Raw genomic sequence first — 27,962 nt, 5'->3', positions numbered from 1 at the left:
CTTCTTCAATGAAAAAAAAATCAGGGCAAGCCAATGTTACTGAATACTGAAATTTCCATTTTGCCAAAAACTATACTTGTTAACAAAGTACAAAACTGGCTAACCATAAGGGAGGTTAAAGTTATCAATGTTTAATTAAAAGTTATTTATTTTGGTAAATGTTTCCACCATTTTTTTTAGTTAAAATAAATACAATGTTTCCTTAGTTACATTTTTATTTTCTAGTTTAAACACCATATTGTAATGTTTCATATATCAACACTGTACAACCACATTACTGATACTGTTATGAATGCCACTATATTGATATAGTAAGCATATGTATTGCTGTATTGACTATATGGTCTTTTTTACAAAATCTCTTTGTTAACAGTAATAATTTATTATTACAATAGAATAATACCACTCAAGTAAGTTGATAGTGAACAACATAATACTGCAATAGTAACCTTATAACAATTTAGGCATATTACTTTAGTACCAACACAAGCAATGTTGTAGTAACAGTTCTTGAATATCTATAGTACAAGGTTTTAAACTTGAATTTACTAGAACATAAAACTATTATAGTAAATGTGTTTAATGCTCTAAATAGATGTTGAAAAAATTGCACATAAATAATGACATTTTTGTACAATGAAACTTAAATCCAGAAGAGCTATGCCTGAAAGTTAAAAAAATTATAATTTTTTTCTGAATAAGAAACCTTTTTACTGGTCCAGTACTAATAACTACTAAATATTTACCCTAATAGTTTATTTCTAATCAACTTCCCTGTTCAATAACTACAAATAACAATAAAACCCTCAAACATATTGAACTTTGTCATGAGCCAACAATATTCTTTGGCAACATAATTGTAACAAGCTTACAAAGTTTTACTAACAGCCTAAATTAACCATGTTACCTTTATTATACTAATTCATATACATTTTTAAATTACATAAAACAACATATTAACTTTAACATAGTAAATCACCAGGCTGTAAAATTCTTAAGTCAATGGTATAAACATCTATTCATTGCATACACTGTTACAATAAGTTTTATGAATAATCAAATCTCATAATGGCATTACATTTTTTATTTTAGATAATTTTGTTTTCTAAATGACAGTTATGTGATCACTAATATTTCATGCCTAAGGTTTGTAAATAATAAATTCAGCAATACTTAGGTGTCTTTGGTTTTTAATACCTCTTCCAAAGGACCATTGCCTTCATAAGAACTAGGATTGCGAAATGAGCCACCAAGTCTATCCCAGAGTGTGAGATACTGACCATAATTATAGTTATAAAACACATGATGATCCATATGATGGGCAGATCCATTAACCACAGACTTTAGGATGTTTGGCACTTGGTAGTTACCATCATGGATAGAAACTGTCCAGACATTGACTGCAATGTACAATACAAGGTACACATATTTGTTCATGGGGAAGAGAAAGACATAAATGTGGTAAGGAACACTCTGAAGAAATCCATCAAGTGGATGAAAGGCATGACTTGCAAAAGGAGTAGGGATCTGAAAGAAATTTATGTCATATGTAAGAAGTCAAACATAATCAAATATGTGTTGAACCTTTTGGGCCAAAATTATAAGAAAAAAAGAAGATGACACTTGTTTAAATAACGAAGTTGTTAAAAGTAAAAACTAACATTTGATGGTAAACAAAAATACCTGAAACTGAGAATAGCCTCATTCTTAAAATACAATAAAACATTTACTCAGTAAATGTATAAATATAAAAGCCTTTAGACTGGTTAGTCTCATTTGAAATATTTATTATGTACATTATTTTTTAAACATTTGTTATTTAAAAATATTGTACCACTTTTTAAAATTATTACACATATATACATATATTAAAAACTACAGAAAAAATAATAATACGTTATCCCACAATACATAAAAAATCTTAATCTCCACATGGCCTAAGCTGATTGTATCATTTAACTATTTTCCATATTTCACTGCTTTTATGCAAGAGGAAAGAAATCCTATGAGCTTTTTGAAAATGATATTAGAAAATTAAATGGTGAGTATTATGGTATATTTAGGTCCAACTGAATTTCCTTCGAGTAATAGGATAGGTCCATTGAATAACAGAAGATTCAAGGTATCTACTGAAGAGTACTTCTGAATTTCTCTAAACAACTGAGTTTGTGAGAAAGAACTAAAGAGACAAGATTCAATATGAAATACAAATGACTATTCTTTATTATAACACATACACAGAGTGTGTACTTAAGTGATTAACAATGGATGGTCACTTTTATTGGATCAGACACCTATTTTCCTCAAGATCATATATGACTTTCACTCATTGAATGTTTAATTCTAATACTTCAGGTAATATAAAATGTACTGAAAGCAAGCGAACATGACCCACATGACCAGTCATTCTCATTGAAACATAAAGTAGGTTGTAACCTTGATATATCACCTGGCTTACCACTAAAGGACACTGGTGTCTACATTATTACATAACATGCACTGTTACAGCCATACCCACTCTCCTAATGGACAGAATATGTGTGATTCCAAGAGAAACATAAGGTAAAAATTGTAAATAAAATTATATGAAATTAACAGTTTTTTTGACCATGCATTATGTGAAAAATAAATATATTCAGAAATAACCAATACATTTAGAATACTACTACTGTCATATTTTTGTATAAAACCTGCTAATTTCAAGACAGAAAGATCTACAAATACCTACAGATTTATTTATTCGAGTATGAAGAATGACTCATGTAAGATAACTAAATCTCATTTGCATATATTAAATAAAGATACTGGACAGTTTTAGTGAAAATGAATACAATATTTATTACAGAAACATAATACAGCATATGTTCTTGTACAATGAAAATGCAATCACTTCATTAAGCTATGCTTAGTTCTGAAGATTTATTTTTATAGTGACAGACTACCATTGAACTAAACACATTGTTCTAAACAGAAAGTCTTCAATTAAAATATAATACTGTCCCAGTCCTTTTAATTAAAATGCTTTATATTTTTGAATATTCTCTGAGGCTGAATATAAATTACCCATTAAAGAGAATAAAGAAATAAAACAACTAGAAAAATATTATTGTAAATTCCTGGACCATTTACAGCTGCCCTTATAGCATAGAAAAGCAAACATTTCACTGAAACAGTTAGAAAAGCTTTAACACCTTTGTCCCTTCTCTCTTTCAGGTTTTCCTCGAGCCAGTAGTTAAATTTAACTTTAAATCTAATCACCTATAAACTCCTGACAATGTTGAGACACATCTTATTTCCAAAAACATGCAATACAGACAAACAATATATATAACCGTGAGCTACAACAAACACTAAAAGCTTAAAAAATCTTTGAACAAAGATGTATTTATAAAGAATAAAACCCTTCAATCAAACATTACCTAAAATTTTTAACTCAATCAAAATGTTACAACACGTAACAATAACAGTGGAACTCTCAATCAAAATATTTCAACTCAACACAAGACATAACAAAAATGCCCTTTAATAAAACAAAAACAATGCATAAATAAATACTCACATGAACAAAAAGTAAAATTATGAAAGCAAAACATAATGAATATGCTGGCTGAGGTACACTGTCCACTTTAAAATGGACAGATCAACAAAACTATACACAAAGCTAAAATAATAAAAAAAAACAAAGCTACATTATTATTGTAAAATCTTATTATCAACTGTAATGTTGATAAATCACTAAGAGATGCCCCTTTCAAGATGGGAAAATCTGACACAAAATGAAGAAAACCTGTAACCATATTGTACTTTAGACAACTCTTGTTGCAACTAAACAAGCTGATAGATCCTATTCCTCTGTGTTTTCAGAAACAGGATTCAACTAAACTTCGGAGGACACATTTGCTTCTCAACCAACATTCAAATATCTTTCAAATTTGTTGGATCAGCCCAGACTTTCTACAAAGTCATAGAAAATTCTCATTGTAACTATTATACTTTCAATAAGTGTTTTCAAAGCAGGGAAAGTGATGCTGCAAATGCTTATTTTATATCAAAGGTGTCACAGTACTCAAAGTACGGTAACATCTAAAAAGTAATAGTGTTTCATTGCTTTATATTTAGCAGATTTCTACTTCAGATGCTAAAAGTAGAATAAACACAGAAAATGGTGCAAAAAGATTAAAATAAACTTTCAGGAAGTTTACTTAGGAACTTTGTTGTCCATACTGAAAAGGACAGGCAGTGCTATTCATTTTGTTTCTTCTAGTTTCTAAACCATTTACTAGCAGTAAACTACAGAAAATAAGTGGGAAAGGTTTTGTTTGTTTGTTTTGTGAATTTCACACAAAGCTACACAAGAGCAATCTGCACTAGCCATCCCTAATTTAGCAGTGTAAGTCTAGAGGGAAGGCAGATAGTCATCACCACCCACTGCCAACTCTTGGGCTACTCTTTTACCAACAAATAGTGTGATTGACTGTCATATTATAAAGCTCCTATGGCTGAAAGGGTGTACATGTTTGGTGCAACAATCCCCAGGTAATGAGTTGAGTGCCTAAACTACCTGACCATGCTGGGTTGTGGGAAAGGTAAGAAGTGTATACTTTGACCATGAGTAGTTTTGAAATTTTGTTATCAATACTAAAAATGCTATAGATTTTGTTTTGTATTTGTAATTTTTTATTTTCATTATACTTTGTTACTTACCAACAAGTATAATGATATAGTAAAGGAAATAATATATAAAGCTTTACTGAAAATAAGAATGTATGATATTTAATTACAAGTTTTTTTTTATTTTTCATTTGTTTTCTCTATTGATTATTATAAAAGTAACTAAAATTATAAAAGTATGAACTTATTAGGTACAATAATGAATGAAAAATGAAAATATCTTCATGGTCTATACATGCCAGTAACTTGGGAATTATGTTATTTGATATAATAATGTGATCAGCACATATATTATGTAACTTTCAACTTGAGTCACCATAGTGTCAGATGTGAATCTGGATTATGAGTAGGCTCCTGTAGAGGCTGGTGCCACTCCTACTGATATCTGGAAAAAAAATCCAGACCCTAGTGGGTTTTCTATCTTTTATATTACTGCAGAGGTCTTCAAAAATCTTTGTAACTTAGATTCTGCACTGTTATGGTAGTAAAACTTGTCCAAAAAGTTGTTAATGTTACCTTGTTCTAGTTATCTTATTTCTTTGTTTTCTTTAGTATGTAATGTCTTTGCCTACAAACACATTTCAGCATTTGGTAAGACATGCAGGTGCCAGGCTCACAACAATTATATGGGTGTGAATTTCCATATTATTATTGTGATCCTGCCATCTGGTTTTCTCTGACAAAGTGTTACACGTTATCCTGTTACGGATTGCGATTTTCGCATCACCTTGTCAGAGAAAACCATGACCAATGCTTCATCAAGAAACAGTGATTATACTATTTAACAGAAGTGCTTATATACAGTACAAGGACAGAGGGCACACAAGTTAGGGGATCAAAAGTGACAAACACTTAGACTAAATAGCTTTTACCTCATAACATTATACACTTATATATTTTTTATTGTTTTTATTATACTGGCCTTTCAGTTTTGCCTGCCAAACAATACAAAAATTTACAATAATGTTGTGTACGTGCATTTATGTTATTGTATCCAGTCATAGATGACCAGTCCTAAAAGCCATCCAAGTAAAGTATTTAGGATGTATCTACACAATATCAAATACAAGTCTACAGGTTATTTATTAGGCCACATTTGAAATATTGTGGTCAGTCTTGAGCTCCTCATCTTGGAAAAGACATCAAATTGTTGGAAAGGGTTCAAAGAAGTGTTATTAGAATGGTATCTTGGACGGAATGGTTATCACATGAGGAGAGTGTATTCTCTTGAAAAAAAAAAGTTGGAGAGATCTGGTTGAGGGGTTTAAGATTGTAAAGGAAATTGATAATGCTGACGCATCATCTTTTTATATATTTAACAGTAAGAACAGAAGGACTATGGGAGACAAATATAAATTTTGGCAGGGTAGGAATCGTCTTCAGCAAAGACAGTTTTATTTTTCTAACAGGATGTTGGTCTTTGAAATGTGCTGCCTTCAGATTTTGTAGAGGCAGTATATTTAAGTGAGTTTTAAGAAAAAGTATGAGAAGTATATGAATGATAAGGGCTGGCTTTAAGTTTTTTTAAAACTATTTTAATGTAATTTAGAGAATGGAATAGCTGATATGGACAAGTAGGTCATAGGTTGTCTCAAAATGTTATTTTATATGTCATCTTATAAATACCATTTTCTAATGTAAATTTCTAAGATATTAAAGATAATAATGCTAAAAAATAAATATATAAAAAAGCAACAGGCTTTTGTTTTTTAAACTACATGTACTTGTGAAAACTTTTATAAAGTTTTAAACAACTTCTTCCACTAGTTTTATTGTTGTAGTAAAATATAGCAAAACTTGTATTGGCTATGTAGGAAATTAACACGTGGTAATGACTGGGTTAAAAAATATCCAGCCTTGTAGACTGTTAAAACCATGATAAGACTCCTAAATGACTATCAAATGTCTGAACTAAACATATTAAAATAACTTACTTAACACAGTTCTTAAAATATCCCTAAATTATACAAATACTTTTAAATAATAAGAATACTAACATAAAGCTTAAATAACATAAGTAATTCCAAGAACTTAGCTTTAACCTGCCTTTCCATTATCAGAAGCCACAATTAATCTTCAAGTTGTAAATAAAATTTTGAGTTGAGTTAATATTATTTTTTCTTTAAATGAAATAACTGAAGAAATTATTAAGTGTCCAGATTAAATTAGTTGAACTTTAACAGAAGGATGGTCTACAGTCATTCATACTTTTTACCTGATACCTTGAATGAATGATACATAGAACTAATAAAATTCTGTTGAATTGCACTAAAAACAGCAATATAAATATAAAAGATGCCCCTCCACACACAACTACAATTCTGGCTGATTTGCTTCGATACACACATGCAAAAAGGCTGCAGAAGTATATTTATATAATTGATTGGAAATATGAGATATAATTTAGTGACTGCATAACACTAAGTTTTTGATGTCTCAGATCTACCAAACTAGCCATGTAAATAACCCAATGGCCAACTTGTATCTCTTTAGAGCATGCATTTTAGGCATATGCAATCTGAAAGACAGACTTTTAATTTTTAATGTGGTTTTATTTGAGTCAGTTTTATGCAAACCGTTTTGTAAATGCACTAAGAAGAAAATAATTGTTATGTTAAGAAATTATAACTCTTAGGACTGTCACATGCCTCATAACAAAATGTATATAAAGGACATATATATGAATTATAATCTAGTATCTGACAAGTTTGTTTCATGAAACCTTCTTTAAGACCTAAGATTGATGATTACTATTTTAAAAATATTCATATTAATGAAAAATAGTACCTTCCACTTATGATGAGGCTTGTGAATGTGCTTGTACACCAGTTTGTGGTGGAGGCCACGGTGAATCCAATAGATTAAGCAGTCAGTAAACATTATAAAAGCAATCACAGAAGCAAAGACTGTCCACCAGCCTAAAATTATATAAAATAAATATTCAATTTATTTAAAGATGTCATAAAACTAGAGAGTTCCTATATAAAATAAAACTTCAATTTATTAAAACAAACATAATTTTGCCACTTAAAAACTGAAAGGGATTTTTCATTACTCCTGTAAGTTAGATGTTTTCTAGAAGGCACATAACATTAAGATCAAGTAGGATTATTATAGAAGTAGTTCTAGAATATCTAATAACTGTGGATGTTAATGACTGAGACTCTGTAATATATATAGAAATACAAACAGATAATAAATATGAGGATCAGCAAGTTCAGTTTAAGTCAGAAGAATCCCAGTTTCCTTTATTTGTTGTTTGGCACAAAGTTAAACAAGGAGTTACCTGTTTGTGCTCATTACAAGAATTCAAACTAGGTTTTCAGCAGTGTGAACCCTCAGATGTACAACTGAGTGTAAATGCCAGCCAATGTTCAAGTATTAAAATCAGTGTATTCAATTAACCAAGAAACTGTAGAAGTGTAAGAAAAAATAATGCAATTTATTAACATTACAGTGACTAGACTTCACATTATAATATGCAGTCAAACACTTGTATTTCCTTGTTTCACAATATTTTCACTGAAACCTATTTTATTTTACCAAATTATTAGTAAAGTGTTTTTTAGACTATGCACTTTCATAATCTCTTTCTATAAAGCATGTTTGTATTTTATTTTAGTTGTATCCATTTACAATACAAAACCAATACAAAAAATAACAATAAACTCAAATTCTTCCTTTATTTTTAATGATGTATATAATAAATATGTAAAGACATTAAGTAAACTTATGTAAAATACAGATAAGTAATATATTTTATCTCAGATAAAAGAGATGGCAACCAGATATACACAGTTTCTTTTAAATTTTGCAACAAAACATTTCACTCTTATGATTATAATGATTTTCTAAGCACATTAAAGCACATACCATACTTTGAATCACTGATCTTGTTGTAAAGTAAAGAACAGCCTCTGATTTCAAGCAGGAAGAGTACACTGGTAAACAATGCCATAAATGGAATTGACTTCAATGTATAAAAAATCTCTTTTTGTACTTGTCTCTGTAAATAATATATAAAAAAAACATTTATAAAAAAACATTTATAAAAAAAAATAAGTTAACATTTTCTTAAACTGAAAATCTATTTCCAATAATATCTTCTCTAAAACTTACGACTATTACTCTAACACTCTATAGGAAACCCTCTGTCTCCAACCCAATGCCTGAAAATCATGTTTGGTAAGGATTCCACTAGTAGAACCTGGGGGTTATGTACACTGATAATTCCCAAGAAACATTACTTTGGAAACAGACAATAGGTGTACCAAGTTCCCTTAATTTTGAAAACAAACAACCTATCTAAGCATTGGCTTGACTATTTTTTTACTTGCTCCAATCATTTATATGCCATTGGCAATATTTGTACTGTAACACTCTCCACCTACATTCATGTACCCTCTATACTGGTACTGTATAAAAGCACCTGATTCAGATAGAGTTATAACCTTTTTGAAACTGACTCCATCAGCAATCTCTAACATCAGCTCTTAGTGGGTGAGAAGGAATGGTGGAAGAGCATGAAAAGAGGTAAGAATTATTGGAAATACATTTTCTATTTAAGTAAAGGTTAACTTTCAAAATACACTTGGCACAGATAGCCTAGTTGCTTTGCACCATAAAATGCCAAACAACCAACCAATCAAAACATACCTCCATTCAGCTAGAATTTCACACTGAAAAGGTGGAAGGGCTGGTGAGGGCATTATCCATACAGAAAGCATCTACAGAAGATTGACATGCTAGCAGGGAGAAATGCACTACATCCAGAAAAGGTATGCTCTTCACCTGAAACTTAATTCATGTACTGTAGACTGTTGACCAGGCCCCAACCAGATAATCAAAGTTCCATTGTTCAGGATTTGAATTATAGGGCCATGGTCCCAATATCCTACATTTGTGGCAAGGGCAATTGGACTGCAAGATAGACATATATACTCTAAGTGGCTCACAACCTGTAGCCTAGGGGTATTATGTTCTGAGCCACCAAAATCACAACCTTTTCCTCAACTTGATGAAGTCTAGCAATCCATCAAGCTCAGAATGGTGGGATCTTATGTGCCTTACTCAACCTAAAGAAACAGAACTCATCTGGTGGGTAATTATGAACACTCATCCTCATCCCAAACCATGAGGGCAAGGTAAATTCCATTTGCCCCAGGAATTATAGGGAGGACATGGAACAATTGTGCTCAATCAAGGACCCAGGATGGGACGACTCCTTGGAATTACAAAATGACAATGGACCCTCTTTCATTAGCTATGTACCTTACCAATACCGATCAAAAAAGAAGGACCATGCTCAACCTTGCCAGATAGCCAAATGTCAACCTAGATAAAAATAAAATATACTGCATCTGGGGTTGCTAGTGCTTGGCCAACATTTACCATAGCAAATATCCAGGGTCCTGGGTAGTGGGCCTTGAAATTTGCCCTCTTCTTCCAGAATGGAGGCAATTCACTCTAACATTCTGAAGGAAAGCCTCTGTCCATCATCTAGTGACTGAAAACCAGTTTTGTTAAAGAATTCACTAGATTCTAAGAATCTGGAGGTTATGTGCACTGGGAAGTCCTGAGGAACAGTGCAATAGGTGAGCCAAGTTCCCACAATTTTTGAAGCAAACTGATCATAATTTATGTAATCCAATTACTGCAAGAATGGCCAGGATCCCCTTATGCTTTGTGCATAATAGTCCATGAGGGTGGTCAAACATAGTACAATAATACTATCTAGCCAGTCTTGGAATGGTCTTATGAAACACCTCATTCCTACAGAGGCTTTTGAAACTGAGATAAAGCATATTCAATTAGTGTTTGCTGGTGCAGAATTGGTTTGGTAAAAGCACACTTGCTTGGGCAACATTTGCCACAGAATGGAATCCTGTGAAATTGGGATAAGTAACTATGAATGGTAAAGAAGAGATAAATGTAGCAACAAAAATACTTACCCTTCTGTGTAATCCAGCAGAAGGTGTTAATAGAACTATGGGGGTTGTCAAACACTCTGAAATTAAAATACTGCCAGGTCATGCAAATAGCATGAGATAAAATCTTGGTTGAAGGTTCATTTACCATTCTGAACAACGTCCTTCAGCAGACAATTCAACCAGGTTGCTAAGAGCATAGAAATGTGACAAATTTGACTAGATGTGACTCACAAAAAATTCCTTGACTTCCAAGAGAGCCCAGAATAAGCAAACGGATTATGTTTAGCACAATTGAGTGAAGTGGGTTCAACATCCCTTCACTACACAATTGCCGTTGTGTCATTTCTATTGAGAAATACCTATTGCCAGACTAAGCAAAGCCTGAAACAGATACAAAACAAAGATAGAAATTAAACCCTGACACTGTGCAAAGAACTGCATAAGCTCCATGCCTGAACCTTGAATTTCTGGATAGCTATGTGTACCATGTCAGATTATGGTTGCTTCAACAGAGATGGCCAAAGAGGAAAAAGTAGGTACTCCCTAGGGTATTGCAGAGGCAGAAACCAGGGTATGTCTGCCAATCAACAGAACCCAACAATGGGTTAGAGCAAATGATTTGTAAGTACACTGGATAACATAGGCATCTATTGCCAAGGCTCAAAGGTGAAGTACTGGAAACCAAAATGCCAGTAGTTGGGTGTTCCATCTCACCAGTTATAAGTGTTTCAAAAGGTGAATCACTCCAACAGAAAACCTTGCAATGTACCATCTATTCTGTTGGGAGAATCTATATGGGTCAAGAGAGTTGACCTGTGTAACACAACAAGCCAGTGGAGTGATATAATAGGATTGTTTCTGATAAAGGAGATCTAAGGTTTAAAAATTAGGAGCCTTGACCAAATGCCTTTTGACATAAAATGCAAGACACCACTACCGAATTATTGTAGTGATGCCTGATGATGTTTCCCTTAATAAGCCATCATGTTTTGAAGAGCAAGAAGGGCTAATTCATTGTAAAGGTAAGCCTCATCATCTTTTCATAGAACCTGGAATTCCTGAATGTTAAGATATCACCCTCTCCCAGAAGTCAGGGATTTGTAAAGATATAGATCTCTGGATAAAGTGGTGACAGAGGAAACTAAGTTTTAGTAGCATCCTAACTTAACAATCCCTAGAGAAAGAAGAGCAATCCTGAATAACAAAAGTGGGGGAATCCAGTGAATTGATATTTATGATCTCCTGGTCTCATAAAAATCATTGAAAGGATCTCTTGTACATGCATTCCTTTCAAATGAGGGACTGGAGGGATGCCCACATTTCTAAATGAGAAAGAACCATCCATGCAATGGTATGTACATTGGGTTAAGGAATGAAGGTGACAAGATAAAGCTCGTACCAATTGGCAGAACCCATATGATGTCAAAGCTAATTGGAAGGTAAAAACCCTGAACTGTAGCATGTAACCCCTGTGTACAAAAAATGCAGATAGTAGCAAAATCTTCCATTATGACAATGTGTATAGGAGATGACTGAATCAAACTTGGACATCCAAAATCCTAGTAAGAAATGGAAACTCATATAGATGAGTGAATCACTTGTGAAACTTGGAAAATATAGGCACTGAATTAGACAAGAAAAATTGATGACTGAATACCAACCACCTATCTTTTTAAACTTAATAATTAACAGGAATAAAACCCTGGAAGAACTAATGTGGCACTCTATATCTTTGCCCCTACACCAACCAAACTCATGTAGCTGAAGACATAAATTTTGATATCTGCAAAAAATGGAAACCAAACAGGTTGGGTAGATAATTATGGTGAAAATGTGAACAGAATGAATAATCCTGACTCAGTGCCTATAGATCCATGGTTAAGGTTATCTCACATCCAAAAATTCTTGGAGCTGAGCCCCACAGACCTCAAAGGCATACAATAACCACTAATAATGCTGGAGCATTCCTCCCAAGCAGAGTAATTTCTAGATATTGAAAGGATCTATTCTGAGAACAAATTTTCTGAAGGACTGAGGTCAAGGATCAGGACCATTGAAAAGGGCAAATTATGAACCTCTTCAGGTGTCAATGAAAGCCAAGATGCCAATAACAACAACAGGGATGAATTTAGAAGCTGACAATCAAATCAATGTTCAAGCTAACAATGGTTACAGCTCAACATCAAAGAAGTTGATGATCCCAAGAGTCTTTCAACATGTTAGGAAAATATGTAAGACATGAGAGTTGCAAGTCTGTAAGCATACCCCTATCCCACCAAGGGACATTAATCTATTCAAATTAATTATAAACTCTACCTCAGAACCCCTGATTTTGAATAGCAAATGTATTACTTAAGTCAGAATACACTTTTCCCTAGCAGTGGTAGTCTAAATCATGTTGTTCTGATAACCATGACAAATAATGCATAGTGGTTCCATCACGTAACTAAGCAGTAAATGAACCTAAAATGACTGTGAATGGAAACAAAATAAAGTCTTCACTGCCAGACTTTACAACCATCAAATAAGTTTAAGCTCAAAAGCCACTATGGAAAGACCAAAACATTACACTTAATAGATCAATGGAAGAAAGCAATTCAGAACCAGTTGTTCCCAAAGTGGCTTCCTTTTAGATGTCTTTTAAATGATGTTCTGATTGCCATGTTTAGGAAAAACATGTTGTCAGGTAAATTTATTTTGTTAAAGCGAAACAATGTTGAGTCATCTGCTATGTCCACAATAGAGAATTGAATCCCAGACTTAGCACTGTAAATCCATAAACTTACCACTGTTGCATAGAAAGACCAAGAAGTTAACAGAATGAATGAAGCCACAGGAAAAAGCAAATTTAAATTTGCTACAAAATGTCCATCACTGTCTTCAGTTGCTCCATGTAGGAGCACCAATAAACTAAATACATGTCACCATCTCACTGAAATATAAGATAACAAAAAGTCTTCAACTGTGAGTGATTTTCACTTGCTCCCCAACCACTGTGTGACACTATATATCAGAGAAAGGACAGGAGATGTGATTTGCCTCTGTACCAGAAATGATAACCTGGGAATTCATACTGTACATTTGCTTCTCAGTTGTGATGCTAAGAATTGGAAGTATTTCCAATGATCATAGTATGGATAAACCACTTGTGAATGATTTGTCAAAAAAAGTGATAACATTATCTAAATGAGGTGCTTATATAGAGAACCAGAAAAAGGGTGCATTGACATATGTGGAGAGTGTCATGAAACAAATATTATCAAAGGCAATTATGTGAGACATAAAAGACTGAAGAAAGAAACAAAAAATTGACCAATGTTTATCTGGACAAAGGAATAAACCATATCAGTCGAATAATAGCTGTAAGTGTGAAAGAAGGTAATTATGTTTTGGAATATGATAAATTTAGTAACAGTTACAAAAACTTTCAACTGTAGTAACATCATTGAGCAAAAAGAGCACTTATCTCAACACAAAATAACTATACTTACATGTAACACCTGGGGATGTTTTAGCAGTCTTTTATCATATACAAAACTGTAGCTAAAAGTTGCTGGAATAAGATATACAAGAGTTCCACCAAGTGTTAACACTACATTTAACGTCAAAAACTGTCTCCAGATGTCATCTTCAGGCCACCAAGATGGGTACAATAAAGGTGTGAAAACACACTGATCACACACTTGTAAAACTACATCCATTTTCTTCCACTGATTGCTTATTGTCTAAAAAAATAATAAAAAAAATTAGTGTTCTAATAATTCAGTACAATATTTTTCAAAACACATAAAAAAATTAAAACTTCATCTTGGATATACAGTTATGCATGAAGAAATATTTATTTACTTTAAAAATTAATGTGTAGAAATTTAAATAACTTATTTATGAAAATTTTCAGTAAAAACCTAATACTCTCTTCACAATATTACATAGTATCAAATGATGAAAACTTTACACATTGTCATGAATATAGAAGAAGTATATACAATATCCATATTACAGCTGCTGAGAATGCACCTGCTTTAGTTTAAAAAGATTCATTTAAATAAAAGAGAGAGATGCTTCTGTGTTTAAATTATTTTCTTTATCCATAACACTGATTATCCTTTCATAAAAAACCTTCCCTTATAATAAGAAATTAATTTTTTATTTAATGACTCAGTCTCAAAGTAGTATCAAAGTGGCTCTGAATAAAAAAGGACTAAAATATTTCACTGATGATATAAATTGTTGGAAAGAGCCAATAAATAATTTGTAATCCATGAAAATGTAATGCAAGATTTGGAAAGTATATTTCAATACAGATATTTAAAGTGCAAAAAAAGAAACTGAAGGAAAACCTTAACAAGTGAAAGTTACAAATATATATATATATATTATTTTTCAGGTGATAGTATTAGTACAGGCTTGTCGTAAAATATTATTAACAAAATAATTCGCTAAATAAATATGACATTCCAGACTCAGAAAAAATTAAGTATACTCACCACATACATGATTTTATGGTTTACAAAACTAAAATATTACATGTAAGCATTTCAAAATTATGGCTGAAACAGATAACACTTTTATCTTTGAATGTGAAGACTGATTGAAAACATTTTAAAAATATACTGTAAAAATTACAAACAAATTTAAAGTTTTTTTAATTAGTTTGAATTAGCAAATCTTCATTTCATAAAGTATTATTTTAAGATCTTCTATTCTTAATTTGGTTCTTTTCATTCTACAAAAAGTTTTGGAAGTCCAGTTCATTTAACAAAAAGTTTGTGTTTGTTCTACACAAGAGAAACAAATATCTTAGAGAATCAAATCCTAGATTTTAGCATTGTATATATATATATAAAGTTAAGGTTGACCCACCAGGTTGTGTTATAATAAGTGTTTTATTTCTTCAATGGAAAGTTTCACAACTTACATACTTTCATGTACTCATGATGAACTAGCAATTTGTCCAACACACAAATAAAATTTAACAGCTACTTATTTGTTCAATTTCTCCTCATATTTATGGCACAGATTAAATAAAACTTTATAGCACTGAAGTGATTAACTAATTAGCTAATATAACTAACATAATTAACTCATTAGCACACTGTCTGATTAACTCATTATATGACTAACTAAAGAATAGATTAACTAACTCACTGTTTATCTGGCTAACTCACTAACTAACAGATTACCTCTTATGTTTTTATAGACATAGACAATCCCAAATCCAACAACACAAAAATTATTATATTCTAGAAACCAGCTATTCTGGTGAACATTTCATTAGTTTGGAGATATTTCTCATATCCAGACTTTTTCTAGTTACTAATGCACACTTCTGATGAAATTACTGAAAACCACACCAAAAATTACTATCCAAAAAGATTAAAGTCACACTCTTGAAGTTTCTAAAGTCATCCTGCTATGCGACTTTTTGTATTACAAATATTCTTCAGGCACTTCAATTCTGCATGATCTGTCCAGGATTTATCCATATAATAATGGCAGAACTTACTTAGGATATAATGATGATTTCTAAGTTGTACAATACGTTCTTTGTGCAACATTCAATGCCTTGCTATAATAGATGGTCACATGTCTTTCCCATGTTGTTACATGTGACAGCATTGTTCCCACTGCAAAAATATTTTCATCTGTATCTGAGTGGATCTTCCAGTGTTGGGTACATTAATATACAAGTAGCAGTTAATTCTTTCTTCAATTTGTTGAATGCTTGTTTACAATCAGAAGTTCAATAAAACTTATTTCATTTTTCAAGTAATTTTTCTGCAAAGGTCAAAGTATATCACAGAATGATTTTACAAAACAAGAATACTCACAGCACATATTTTCTTTGGAGATGACTATTTTTGAGCAGATTCAATCAATGTTGGGTGAAGACACTCCCTCTTCATTCACTGTGTTTTCCAAGAAAGTCATCAGTTAATGGAACAATTCTTGCAATTCAGCTAAAGGTTCTCTTTCCTTTGTCCATCACAAGTACCATCAAAGGTCTTCACACACATGACTGTGTCACCCAAGTAAGTGAGTACAACATTACAAGGTACTCTTGAAAGAACACATTCCATTATTCAAATATATCAGGTGCATAACACACAAAATTTCCAATCCTATTTCCTGCTGTAAGTGATACTTTTTTTTCTACTTGCTTTACCAAGTTACATCTGCTAATATCCACACTTTAGATCCAACTGAAATCACATAATACAGATAAAGCACACAGAAAATAAAATCAATCCTTAGCAGTGGGTTGGTATCCTCATTTGTGACTTCATTCAACTTCTGGTAGTCCACACAAGATGTAATGGATCCATCTGGACTATTACTACTTGGTTCAATATCTTCTTATTCTTTCAAATCTTGTATGTCTTTGAGATTACAAGCTTATTCTGCAACTGACAAACCGATGTATTGGGACTACATTTCCAGTACCAATCTCAAATTTCCTATGTCCAGCAAAAGTCATAATATCCACTGTTGAAGATATCTTCATATTCCATGAGAATATTGTGTAATCTATAGCATTTATCAGCTGTAGGACCTTTACAGCTGTGATCATACAGCTCCTGTATGTGAGAAGGTAAGATGTCATTATGTGAAGATTTTACATCAGACTTCCTACATCTTGCCTTCTAGATGACCAATCTAAATCTTCACAGATTGCAGTGTTCCCTCTGGAACTGACTCAAATTTCATGGAATGTTGTGTTTATGACAGCATTCTTGCTTTTCAGATTCTCAGAGTTCTTGCATCCAGTAATTCCTCAAAAGATAATAAAGTGTTTCATGCTACCCTGCCTCATTCACAAGATGTAAACCTTACAACAAAATTTTATGGAAAGAAGGAAGTATGTCCATTAAGACTGTACTCAACTGAAGCATTTTTTCTCACAGTCACCTCTACATAGCACTAACCTGAAGGTGCCAATATTAAATATGTTTACAAATAAGTTCTGTAAACAATATTTCCAATATGAATTTGATAGTAATTAGTATTAGACCTTGACTTGAAACATGAAAATTCTGTATATATATATTGTTGAATTTTAACAAGTTCTACTAAAAGAATAAAATAATTTAGGAAAACAAATGTCTGTTTGTCCATTGTATATGAATATGAAGAAAAGAAAAAACAATTACAAGTATGGGTGAAGGCCTACTATGAGGTGATTTATGAATGTATATTCATTTCTGTATGTATATATTGTTAAAATTTAATGAAAATCCTTTTCCAACTGCAAATTATTATATCATAATTTTTCTGTAATGTTATAGCATTACAATTATTTTTAAAAGCCAATTGTAAGAGTACTCTTCACATTGTTTCATGCTGATAAAAAGATAATATTTTTATATTTTAAACAAAATGCACATGCACTAACCATGTTTTATATACATTTCAAACAGATTTTATGTATAATTTTCTTAAATTTTGTTAACAAATTCAATGTTTTATTAAGTTTGAAAATTCTATTAACAAAAGAAAAATGAATATCAAATATTCTGTTATTTAACTGTTCTATTTTTAACAAGTGTATACATAAGAACATGTAATTAAAACTTTTGAAATTCAGGCATGTAATGACAGTATCAAAATGCCAGAGATGGTTTTTAGTATCAAAACAAGTTATTGAAAGAGCATATCCTTGTGGACAAGGTAGGTAGGTATTTCATGTTTATTGGCACAAAGCTACTAGGTTACCTGTGCCAAACAATATGTAGTATACTATAAAGGTAAATGAAAAAGAAGATAAAAATACATAAAATATGTAAAATTAAGACCTGCCAGAAAGACTGAAGCATTAAGTTCAAACTTGCTGTCAGTCACCTGAAGTTGGCCTTTCCAGTCCTGGATTCAGGTCAAAATAAAATTAAAATGTGTAAAAGAAATCATGCTAAAACAGTGTATAGTCCAATAAAAACCTTAAATTACATTATTAGTTTCAAACACCAATGGCTCTTAAAAATGTAAAAACATGAGTGAGGCAGCCAGTATCACTTATGGCTATGCCAAGGGCAAACCTACCTTAAAAATACATTTAAAATGGCATTCTTGGCTGTAACAACGACATGATAATAAAATAAGTAAGATCATGATCTGAGTGCCACACAGACCACTCATTGGTGCATCAGTACCAGATTAAATAAAGGAAGTGATAAGTTAAAAACTGTGATCAATGCATAGCCTAGCCAAAACAACTTCCTCCCTTCAATCTTTACAGAAACAAGATGGCCAAAGAGCTAAAGAAGGCTTGATTTGAAAATCCTTATTATTTCATTGCATACTCCAGATCGACTGCCAACTGGTGTACAGCTGGGTTTTGATAACTGGACCATAGTCCATGTATGGAACAGGTACGGTGGTGATAGAGGCAGAGCAGATGGACTTTGCCTTTCTGTCAACTAGCTCAGTCCCACAAATACCAATATGACCTGGTATCCAAAAAACTAGACAGATATAGATGATAGAGAGAGAGAGAGAGATGGGCCAGTTTGTTTTGGATATTGATAAGAATAGGATGGTAAATAACATGGAATGATGTCAGGGCAAATAGACAGCTGAGTGAATCAGTATAGATCATACAATATGTATATTGCATAATTTCAATATGATTCAGGGCAAGATAAATGGCATACAATTCGGCAGTGAACACAGAAACTGTATAGGGGATTCTGTGTGCTACAACCGAACTGTAACAAACCATGGCAGAGCCTACAGAGTCACCTGATTTTAAACCATCCGTATATATGGAAATGGAAAAATTGTTTGAAAGATGTTAAGCAAATAAAGAGTGATATTTCCAATTGGGAGTACTGGCCTTCCTCAGATGACTGAAAGATAGGTCACAGTTGGGGACAATAATTAGCCATGGTGGAAGAGAACGAACTGTTGATATTGCTATGCTATTCAAAGATATATCCAATTCTTCTGATTGTGTCCAAATATGAAGGCTAAAAAGGTGGGTGTTTCCTTATAGCAAAGCCACATCGAGCTATCTGCTGAGCCCACCAAGGGGAATCAAACCACTAATTTTAGCATTGTAAATCCAAAGACATACCACTGTACTAGCAGGGAACAGGCTAAAAGGAACAGTGGCATATTTTCTATTGGATGGAAAACACAACCCCAAGTAGGATGCTGTGGTAAAGAGCGAAGTTTGAAAGCATACATAAGAGACAATTGCAAATGGAGAATATACAGAGGGGGTTCATGGGACTCCAAATACAAACTTTGGACTGGAGAAGTATGAAAGGCCCCAGTACAAAGCCAAAGCCCCTGATGGTGGACAGGATCCAGCATTTTCAGTGCTGAGGTTCTGGCAGAACCATAAACAAAAGATCCATAGTCAAGTTTGGATCGGATAAAGGCACGATAAATTTTAAGCATGGAGTATCCATCTGCTCCCCTAGAGGTGGAAGAAAGGACACGAAGGATGTGCATTGCTCTTATTCATTTGACACGAAGTTGCTTGATATGGGATATAAAGTTTAATTTTCAGTCAAATATAACACCTATGAACTTTGCCTCAGAGATGACAGGAAGTACAGCATCATCAATACGAAGTTCTGAATCTGGATGAATACCCCATTGGCGGCAGAAATGTACACAAACAGTTTTAGAGAGATTAAGTTGAAAACCATTTGTTGTGGTCCACTTACGTATATGACTGATTGCAGTTTGTAGCTGCTGCTCAATGACATGAGATGTGAAAGTCATCAACAAAAAGACCATTTGCAACTGTAGGGGATAGCTGTTCACTGATGGCATTAATCTTTATACTGAAAAGTGTGACCCTCAGGACTGTGGAAAAAAGTGGGAAAGTGTTGAGCCAACACAGACCTGGAATCTGCAGTTCATTAAAAAATGCTTAATAAAAAGTGGCAAATTGCCACAAATATGTATGAGTGAAGGTCTCGCAAGATGTCATATCTCCATGTTGTATCATAAGCTTTCTCTAAATATAAAAAAAATAGAAAAAGATGTTGTTGCTTCAAAAAGGCTTCTCTAAATGATGTTTCAAGGTGAATCAAGTGGTCTGTCATGTAGTATTGTCTTCGGAACGCACACTGAGAGGGTGAGTGAAGGTTGTTTAATTCAAAGAGCCAAACAAGATGAGCATTAATCATCCTCTCTAAGGTCTTACTGAGACAACTTGTCAAAGCAATGGGACGGTAATTAGAAGAAATCTTTGGATTCTTCTCTGGTTTAAGATTAGGGAGTACAATAGTTTGGCACCAAGCATCAGGAAAGTCATTCTCCTGCCATATCCAGTTAAAGACAGCCAGAATAATAGTAAGAGATGCAGGAGAAAGGTGGCACAGCATATCATAATGTATATCATCAGGTCCAGCTGATGTATTGCCAGACCAATGAAGCACAAGCTTGAGTTCCACCAATGTAAGAGGGCAATTGTAGTCATAGGGATGATCAGTCGAAAAGAGGCAGATGTTCAACTCGTGTTTTAATAGCTATAAAGGAAGAGAATGAGTTTGAAGAGCTAGATACATGAGAGAAACATTCACCAAAAGTATTGGCAATGCTCTGAGCATCAGCAACTTCATAGCCATTGAATATTAAGAAAGAGAGGGGGCAGAAGTATACCATCCACTCACCTTTCATATCTCGTCCCATATGACTTTTGAACTGGTGGTTGAAGAAATCCTGGAGGTATATTTAATCCAAGATTCCTTCTGGCTTTGACGTCTAACTTGCCGAGCCTATGCACGTGCTTGCTGAAATGCAATGTGATTTGTAAGTGTGGGAAATCTACAAAATTTATCCCAAGCACATTTCTGAGCTTTTGTGTTATAAAACAAGAATTCCACCAAGGGCAGGGATGCCATGGGAAAGATGTCGAAGTTTTGGGGATGCATTGAGCAGCTGCTTGGACAATACAATTAGTTACTGCTGCTACACAATCATCTATTGGCAGGATCAAGTTCCAAGAGAGCAGTGAAAGAGGGCCAGTTGGTCTGGTCCAACTTCCACTGATGCACATGGATCAGGTGGCACTGACCATGGCCAATCTCTCTTAATATGATAGAAAAATGATCACTACCCCATGGAATGATGTCAACCTCCCAAGAAAAGCAAGTGAAAAGTGAAGGGGAGCAGATAGAAAGATCTATAACAGTAAATGACTGATTGGGTACATGAAAATAAGTGTAAGAGCCAGTATTGTAGACAGGTTGTGATTCAGGAGCATATGATGTATAGCATGACCCCTCATATCAATACTAGAACCACCCCAGAGGGGATTATGCCCATTAAGATCCCCCAAAATTAAAAAGGGGGTTGGCAGTTGCTCAATAAGAGCCTCAAGGTCTGAAGGATGATAATTTTTTCCAGGGGTAAGGTACAGAGAGCAAACAGTGATGGTACAAACTAAGGAAATACGAATGGCTACAGCCTTTAAGGGTGTATTCATTGACAAGGACCAGGTGGGCACATGTTGATCAATCAGCAGTGCTACTCCCCTACGTCCTTGTCCTACACCTGACCTGTCATTTTGGTATAAGGAGTATTGTCGAATTGTGACTGTATTAATAGGTTTTAAAAATGTTTCCTGTAAAGAAAGGCATTTGGGATGATAAAAGTCAATCAAATCCTTGGTGTCATTCACATCTGACTGAAAACCTCAACAGGTGCATTGGATTAGCATGGCCATTTTTCTTTATTTTGGAGTAGAATATGGCATGGAGACCTTCTGTTTGCGACTGCACTTTTTTCTTTATTGGATGTGGATCGATCACTCTCTAATGATCCTGCTCTGGATCAAGTAGGAAGGTCGGAGTTTGTAGACATACGTTCCAGTGACTGAGGACATGAACAAATGGGTTAATTTTTGGGGTGTCAAGAGAGGAAGACCCCATGGAAATACCTGGGCTTGAACAAGGTGAATTTGGGCACTGACTAGAAGATGTAGTAGAGACAGAGATAGAAGTAGAAACTGATTTGTTAACTTTGTTGATTTTGGAGGGTACTAGATTAAGATGCACTGTTAAGGATTCTGTAGGAGGCACAGAAAAGTCTGTCTGGACTCCTACTGTAGTAGTGGAATGGATTACAGCAGCATAAGTCTGAGATGGAATTGGGAATCATAATTTCCAAGCTCTGGATAAATAATATTGTGAACTGTCTTGAGACATTGAACTTCTTTCTCTTCCACCCATTTTGGGCAAGAAGTAAAATAGGAAGGATGTGGACCATTACAGTTCACACAATGCAGTTCTAGTTGGCATTCAAAAACATCATGGTCTTTACCAGCACAACGGGCACATGTCAAGGAACCACAGCAAGATATTTTTGAAACCTGCAAGGATCTCTGACTCTGGAATGGTCTTTAAATCCCTTTCAACTATAACTCCTCTGGAAGAATTCAAAGTAGAATGAGGAGTAACCTCAATGGGTATATACCAATGGCCTTTGACTTCAAGAGGAGTTTGGAATGTTGTGATGACGCTGTTTCTACTAAAATGTCCCCAGACCATAATTTTGTTACTGATTTAGGTGAGCCAGGAAACCCTTCTGAACCATTGTGAATAAAAGATAGAGACATCTGCCCTAAGAGTTTTTCAGTTAAAAATGTATAATTAAAAATTGCAGGACAAATTCAAGTTGTGAGTTTGACTGTACAGAGTCATCAATGCATGGTCATTTGCCAGTAATAAGATTTTTCTCTATGCTGTTATGCTTGTTTATTTTTTCTTTTATTTGAGGGGAATCCATAATAAAAAAAGAATATTTTGGTGCCTACTGACTGATGGAGCCCTACGAGGGGACGCACTACAGTGCCATATAAGGTCTGCAGTGGTGACAGGGTTTCGTGAGCACAATACCCGAACACCAGTATCAGACATAATGTCCACTGCACCTGTTGAGGATGTCCTATGCTGGCACTCAGTTGACCCTGACCCAAATGGACTAGCCAATAGATCTTAGGGGGGCCACACCAAGACTGCTCATCTACAGGAATTCAAGGCCAAAGTGGTGTGTTGGAGTTGGACCCCTCAACCACCAGGATCCTCTCCTCCCCTTCATGGGTCACCATGCACAGCAAACACACAGGTGGATGTTTAAATCCCAGAGAAGGTAAACTGAAAGTACAGAACCTTCTCTGGGAGGTCCCCTCACCAGGAAACAGGAATCCACATCGAGGGACCTTGTGGACAAATAATTGATTTTGTAGAATTAAACAGGAATACTGGTAGAGTAAATACCACAATGTTACTTCATTAGTAAGAACAATTATATAATCTGAGAAAGAAAAAGCTTTACAAATTCATTTAGTGAAATATGAAATCATAAGAGAAAGACAACGTGAGTTCATAAAAGGAAATTTTCTTTTGATAATCTGTTATCTTTTAATTTGAAAGCTTTACTACTTATCTAGATGAAGTTAATGTTTGGTGTACTTAGATTTTCAAAAGTTTTCATTATATGTCAAACAAAATATTAGGCAAAAAATCGTATAGGTAAAGGTAGAGTAAGGGCTAATTAACTGTACTGTATAAAGAGTGACACAAGAAATAAAAACAGTTGTTATTAACACAGTCTAGTCAAACTGACTAGTGCTTAGGCCTTCACTTTTTGTACTTATATCAATGGCACTGATAAAGACATAATCAGTAGCATCTGCTGCTTACAACAATAATATCTTAAGTGTTTCTAGCTATTGTAAGGATGTCTAGGTACTAAAGAATGACATGGACTTATTGAGAAGTTAAACAACTGGCAATGACCTTACTTATAACAAGTGCAAAAGTTTACAGCCAAATATACACAGCTTGTGAAATGCATTACACCATAACAAATGTTGTAGTGCAAAGTGACAAATTTGCATTTAACATAATTTGAATCAGATTTACTATAAACAGGAAACTAACAGTGCAACTAAAGAATAAAAATTTTGACACAGCAGTGAAAAAGTCAATCAAGCCACAAAAGTAATGTTTTGTTGCTAGTTGTAAAGTTAATAATATTTAAGGGTGTATTTAAAAATGTGCTGATTATAAATCAGGAGAGGTAATAATCTCACAAAACAAATCACTATTTAGACCTCACTTTGCATTTTGTTAACAATTTGATCTGGGAAAAGATATCACATTTGCTAGTGTATACGACAATACGTTTTACTCTTAAAACAATTGTCTGATTGTATACCTCATCTTATACAAAGATTCAAAGAGTTCAGGTAAGAACTCTGATTAAAAGCATACTTAACTAAAACTACTTTCTTTTATTTTTGTTTGCTTTTTTAGGTAAGTGTGTTGACATTGTGCCACCTACTGTGTTAAAATAATGTATTTGTAATGGTATCACTTTTCTCAATCCTCCATAACTACAAGTTATTTATCTTATATGCTAGTTAAAATTAATCAAATATTTTTATTTCAAATGTATTGATTTCATCCATCATACTAAAACATTGTTAATATTAAATCAAAAAGTTTCTATAGCATGCACTAACTTTTGTAAAAATGTCTTTTATAGTCATTACTATATCTTAAAGTTTAGTATTTTATAACAGAACATTTCAACTGTGATGAAAACTTTAAAAGGTTGTGTATTACATGTTTATTACTTAAGTCATATTACGCTGTTTGTAATGTTTGAAGAGTATAAAAACCACACTTGTGATTATATTGACAAACCCAGAGAGCAGATTAGCACAGTTTCAAAATAACTTCTAAGTAACATTCTAGGCTTTCTTGACAATGTAAGTCATCCTATAAACAGAGCCTAAAATTTCACTTAACTTGCTCAAAAAATCCAGAGTTGTGTTATACACAGACAAATATGGTATTTACTTACTGGACAGAGCTCAAATCAGAGTTATTAAGATGGTTTATTGTACAAAAGAGTGGGCATTCTAGTTCTTTAACATGGCCCTGCATAACCTGAATAACTCAGATACAAAGAGAAGTAATCACTGAATGGACAGAAAAAGAAAGACTAACTATCTGGAAAGAGAGATGGTAAAAGATTACAGAATAGCTATAAGCATGGTAGAAGCTATGAAGAGGATGTAGCTGAAGAAACATAAACTAATAGTGTTAAAACATTGTTAGGTACAGGGTTCATGGAGTTACAAGACCTTTAGGAGAAAACTTCTGGTCTGGTAATATAATAGATCACAAGCTTATAACTTTGAATATAGAAACATACAGAAATCAGTTGATGCACAAAACTGTCTGAAATACAGGCAAGGGCATAGAATAACATCCATGAGTACAGTTATAAAACAATGTGAAATGTAACTCTAACACACCTTTTAGTTTACCACCATTCAGAAACGAATAACAGTGAAAAATGAAAACATGTTACCCTCCAAGTTTTCTAAATTGGAACAAACTGTTCACACAGTATTTCATATAACAGTTTACCTGATGATGACCACACAAGAGGTCATAATGCTGTTATAGTTAAAAAAAATAAGAAACAAATAATCCACTCAAATATTATATCTATGAACTTTTATTTAAATTTACACTACATATAATTTATACACCCAGAGAATTGGGAGTAGGTGCTATGAGCTAGTTGACTTCCCTTAAATCATCTGTTCAAAATAAGTGACAATAACAAGTATTGTTACTAGCTTTGCAGTAACAGAAAAAGAAAATTTAGTGGTAATGTGAATCAAAACTGATTTCTTCAAATCAGCATACCCTCCCCACACCCATTACATTCATTTGTAATTAAGCACAAAGCTACAGAATTAACAATATGTAATGAGTCCACTAAATGTATCAAACCCTGATATTTAGACTTGTTGCTGAGTCACTGGGACAGGGGTCACCCAATTTGTAGTTTGTGCTTAAAAACAAACAAAAATGCCAGCAGTATTTTGAATATTTAGATATTCAGAACAACTGAAAACAGTAAATGATCAAAAACCGTAATTTAATATTTTCATGACAGCTAATATAACTGTAACTTCAATTAACTGAATATTGAAATAATCAAAAACAGTAATAATTGGAAAAATTAATTTTGAATAGTTGATTATTTTTGTAATATTAATTGATTTCTTTATGAGACACTAATTGACAAAATCATTACTCCTAGATAGTTGATTATATTAATTAATCAATTAAATTACTCATCTCTAAATATAGCACACTCTGCTCTTATTATACCTTACTGGTAGTGCTATATTTATAATATTGTTGTGTGTGGTGACACTATTTTATTTACAGAAAAGTTGTAAGGAGCAGTGTTACTATTATTATACCTTACTGAAAATGTTATATTTTAATGACATTATAGTGATTAATGATATTGTTTTGCACCTCTCTGAACATGATATATTCATAATGACACTACTGAGTATTAGTATTACTATCAAGCCTTAGCAACAATACAGTATTTATGATATACCCTCACATGGTCTTGAGAAAAATTAACGAGATCTACTGGAAAATCACAGAAATATGGAGAAGAATGCTAAACAATCTAAGTTGAGAAAAGTAAGGATTATCAGATTATGGATGGTGCCAATATTAAAATACAAACAAGCAAGATAACCCAATATTTTACACAGAATTAAAATGTATTCTTGTGAAAATAATGGTTATTTTATGAAAATTATTTTATTAATAAATTAAAACTATATTAAATGTTACATAGTTTAACATACTGAGGGTGTTCAAAAACTTCAAAAAACATTAGAAGCTTTACATTGTTAATTAAGTCTTATTCAAAAAGGTCTTACTGTTGAAATTTCAGTTTCCTAGATAATACAAAATCTATATTTTATACTTTTATGTATTCCTGGTTTTATTTCTTTTAAATTAATGATTGTTTGTAATTAAGCACAAAGCTACGCAACAGGAAATCTGTGCTGTGTCCACCAAATATATCAAATCCTGGTATTTAGCATTATAAACCTTCAGACTTACACACACACACACACACGTATATATACACGAATACATTTTTTTTCAACAAAGTTAAAATTGAAGAAAAAATATACAATGTACATGCCTAACGCATTCCTTCAAATTTTACGTTAAAAAACGAAGAAAAAACAAGTGGAAGGGTCATAGGCTAGTAAATATACAGTAACCTAAACGATATTATAGATTTATAATTTATACTTATGTACTTAACAGTACTTAAGTGTTGTATTTAAACAGCAGTAGACATTCAACGGCAAAAATGGTAAAAGCTATGGAAAATCTAAGAACCTTAAGCTAACACACACCTCCCACGATTACAAAATCCAGATGCGTGTGATAGTCCGTATATTTTCCATCTAATGTCGAGAAACAGCACACAGTATAACTAAAAATCAATCAAGAGATGTCTATACACGTACGATATACTTTACACAAAGCTATCAAA

The 27,962-nt window shown here is 33.1% G+C and overlaps 1 protein-coding gene across 3 annotated transcripts; it reads right to left on the bottom strand.

Annotated features, from left to right (window-relative positions):
* Nucleotides 1-197: 197 nt before the first annotated feature.
* Nucleotides 198-27,962, bottom strand: LOC143257554 (lathosterol oxidase-like). 3 transcript variants are annotated; one of them, XM_076516406.1, is made up of 5 exons: nucleotides 27,823-27,962; nucleotides 14,093-14,326; nucleotides 8,545-8,677; nucleotides 7,459-7,589; nucleotides 198-1,527 (listed from the first exon to the last, which is right to left on the bottom strand). In XM_076516406.1, the coding sequence occupies exons 2-5, from the start codon at nucleotides 14,300-14,302 to the stop codon at nucleotides 1,174-1,176; spliced, it is 828 nt and encodes a 275-aa protein (XP_076372521.1). In that variant the 5' UTR covers nucleotides 14,303-14,326; nucleotides 27,823-27,962; the 3' UTR covers nucleotides 198-1,173. The 3 variants fall into 3 exon arrangements, with proteins under 3 accessions (XP_076372521.1, XP_076372523.1, XP_076372522.1); XM_076516408.1 differs by having other exon boundaries at nucleotides 27,603-27,833; XM_076516407.1 differs by lacking the exon at nucleotides 27,823-27,962 and adding an exon at nucleotides 27,331-27,511.

Source organism: Tachypleus tridentatus, chromosome 7, assembly GCF_004210375.1.
Source record: "Tachypleus tridentatus isolate NWPU-2018 chromosome 7, ASM421037v1, whole genome shotgun sequence".
Taxonomy (NCBI): Eukaryota; Metazoa; Arthropoda; class Merostomata; order Xiphosura; family Limulidae; genus Tachypleus; species Tachypleus tridentatus.
This window is presented reverse-complemented; position numbering and strand designations above follow the sequence as displayed.

Bases quoted from the DNA above. Each gene is read 5' to 3' on its own strand.
- LOC143257554 (XM_076516406.1), bottom strand. From the start codon at position 14,302: ATGGATGTAGTTTTACAAGTGTGTGATCAGTGTGTTTTCACACCTTTA. The intron at 7,590-8,544 runs GTATGTGCTTTA...ATATAATTTTAG, and splicing joins GATCAGTGATTCAAAGTATG to GCTGGTGGACAGTCTTTGCT. The intron at 1,528-7,458 runs GTACTATTTTTC...AATTTCTTTCAG, and splicing joins AGCCTCATCATAAGTGGAAG to ATCCCTACTCCTTTTGCAAG.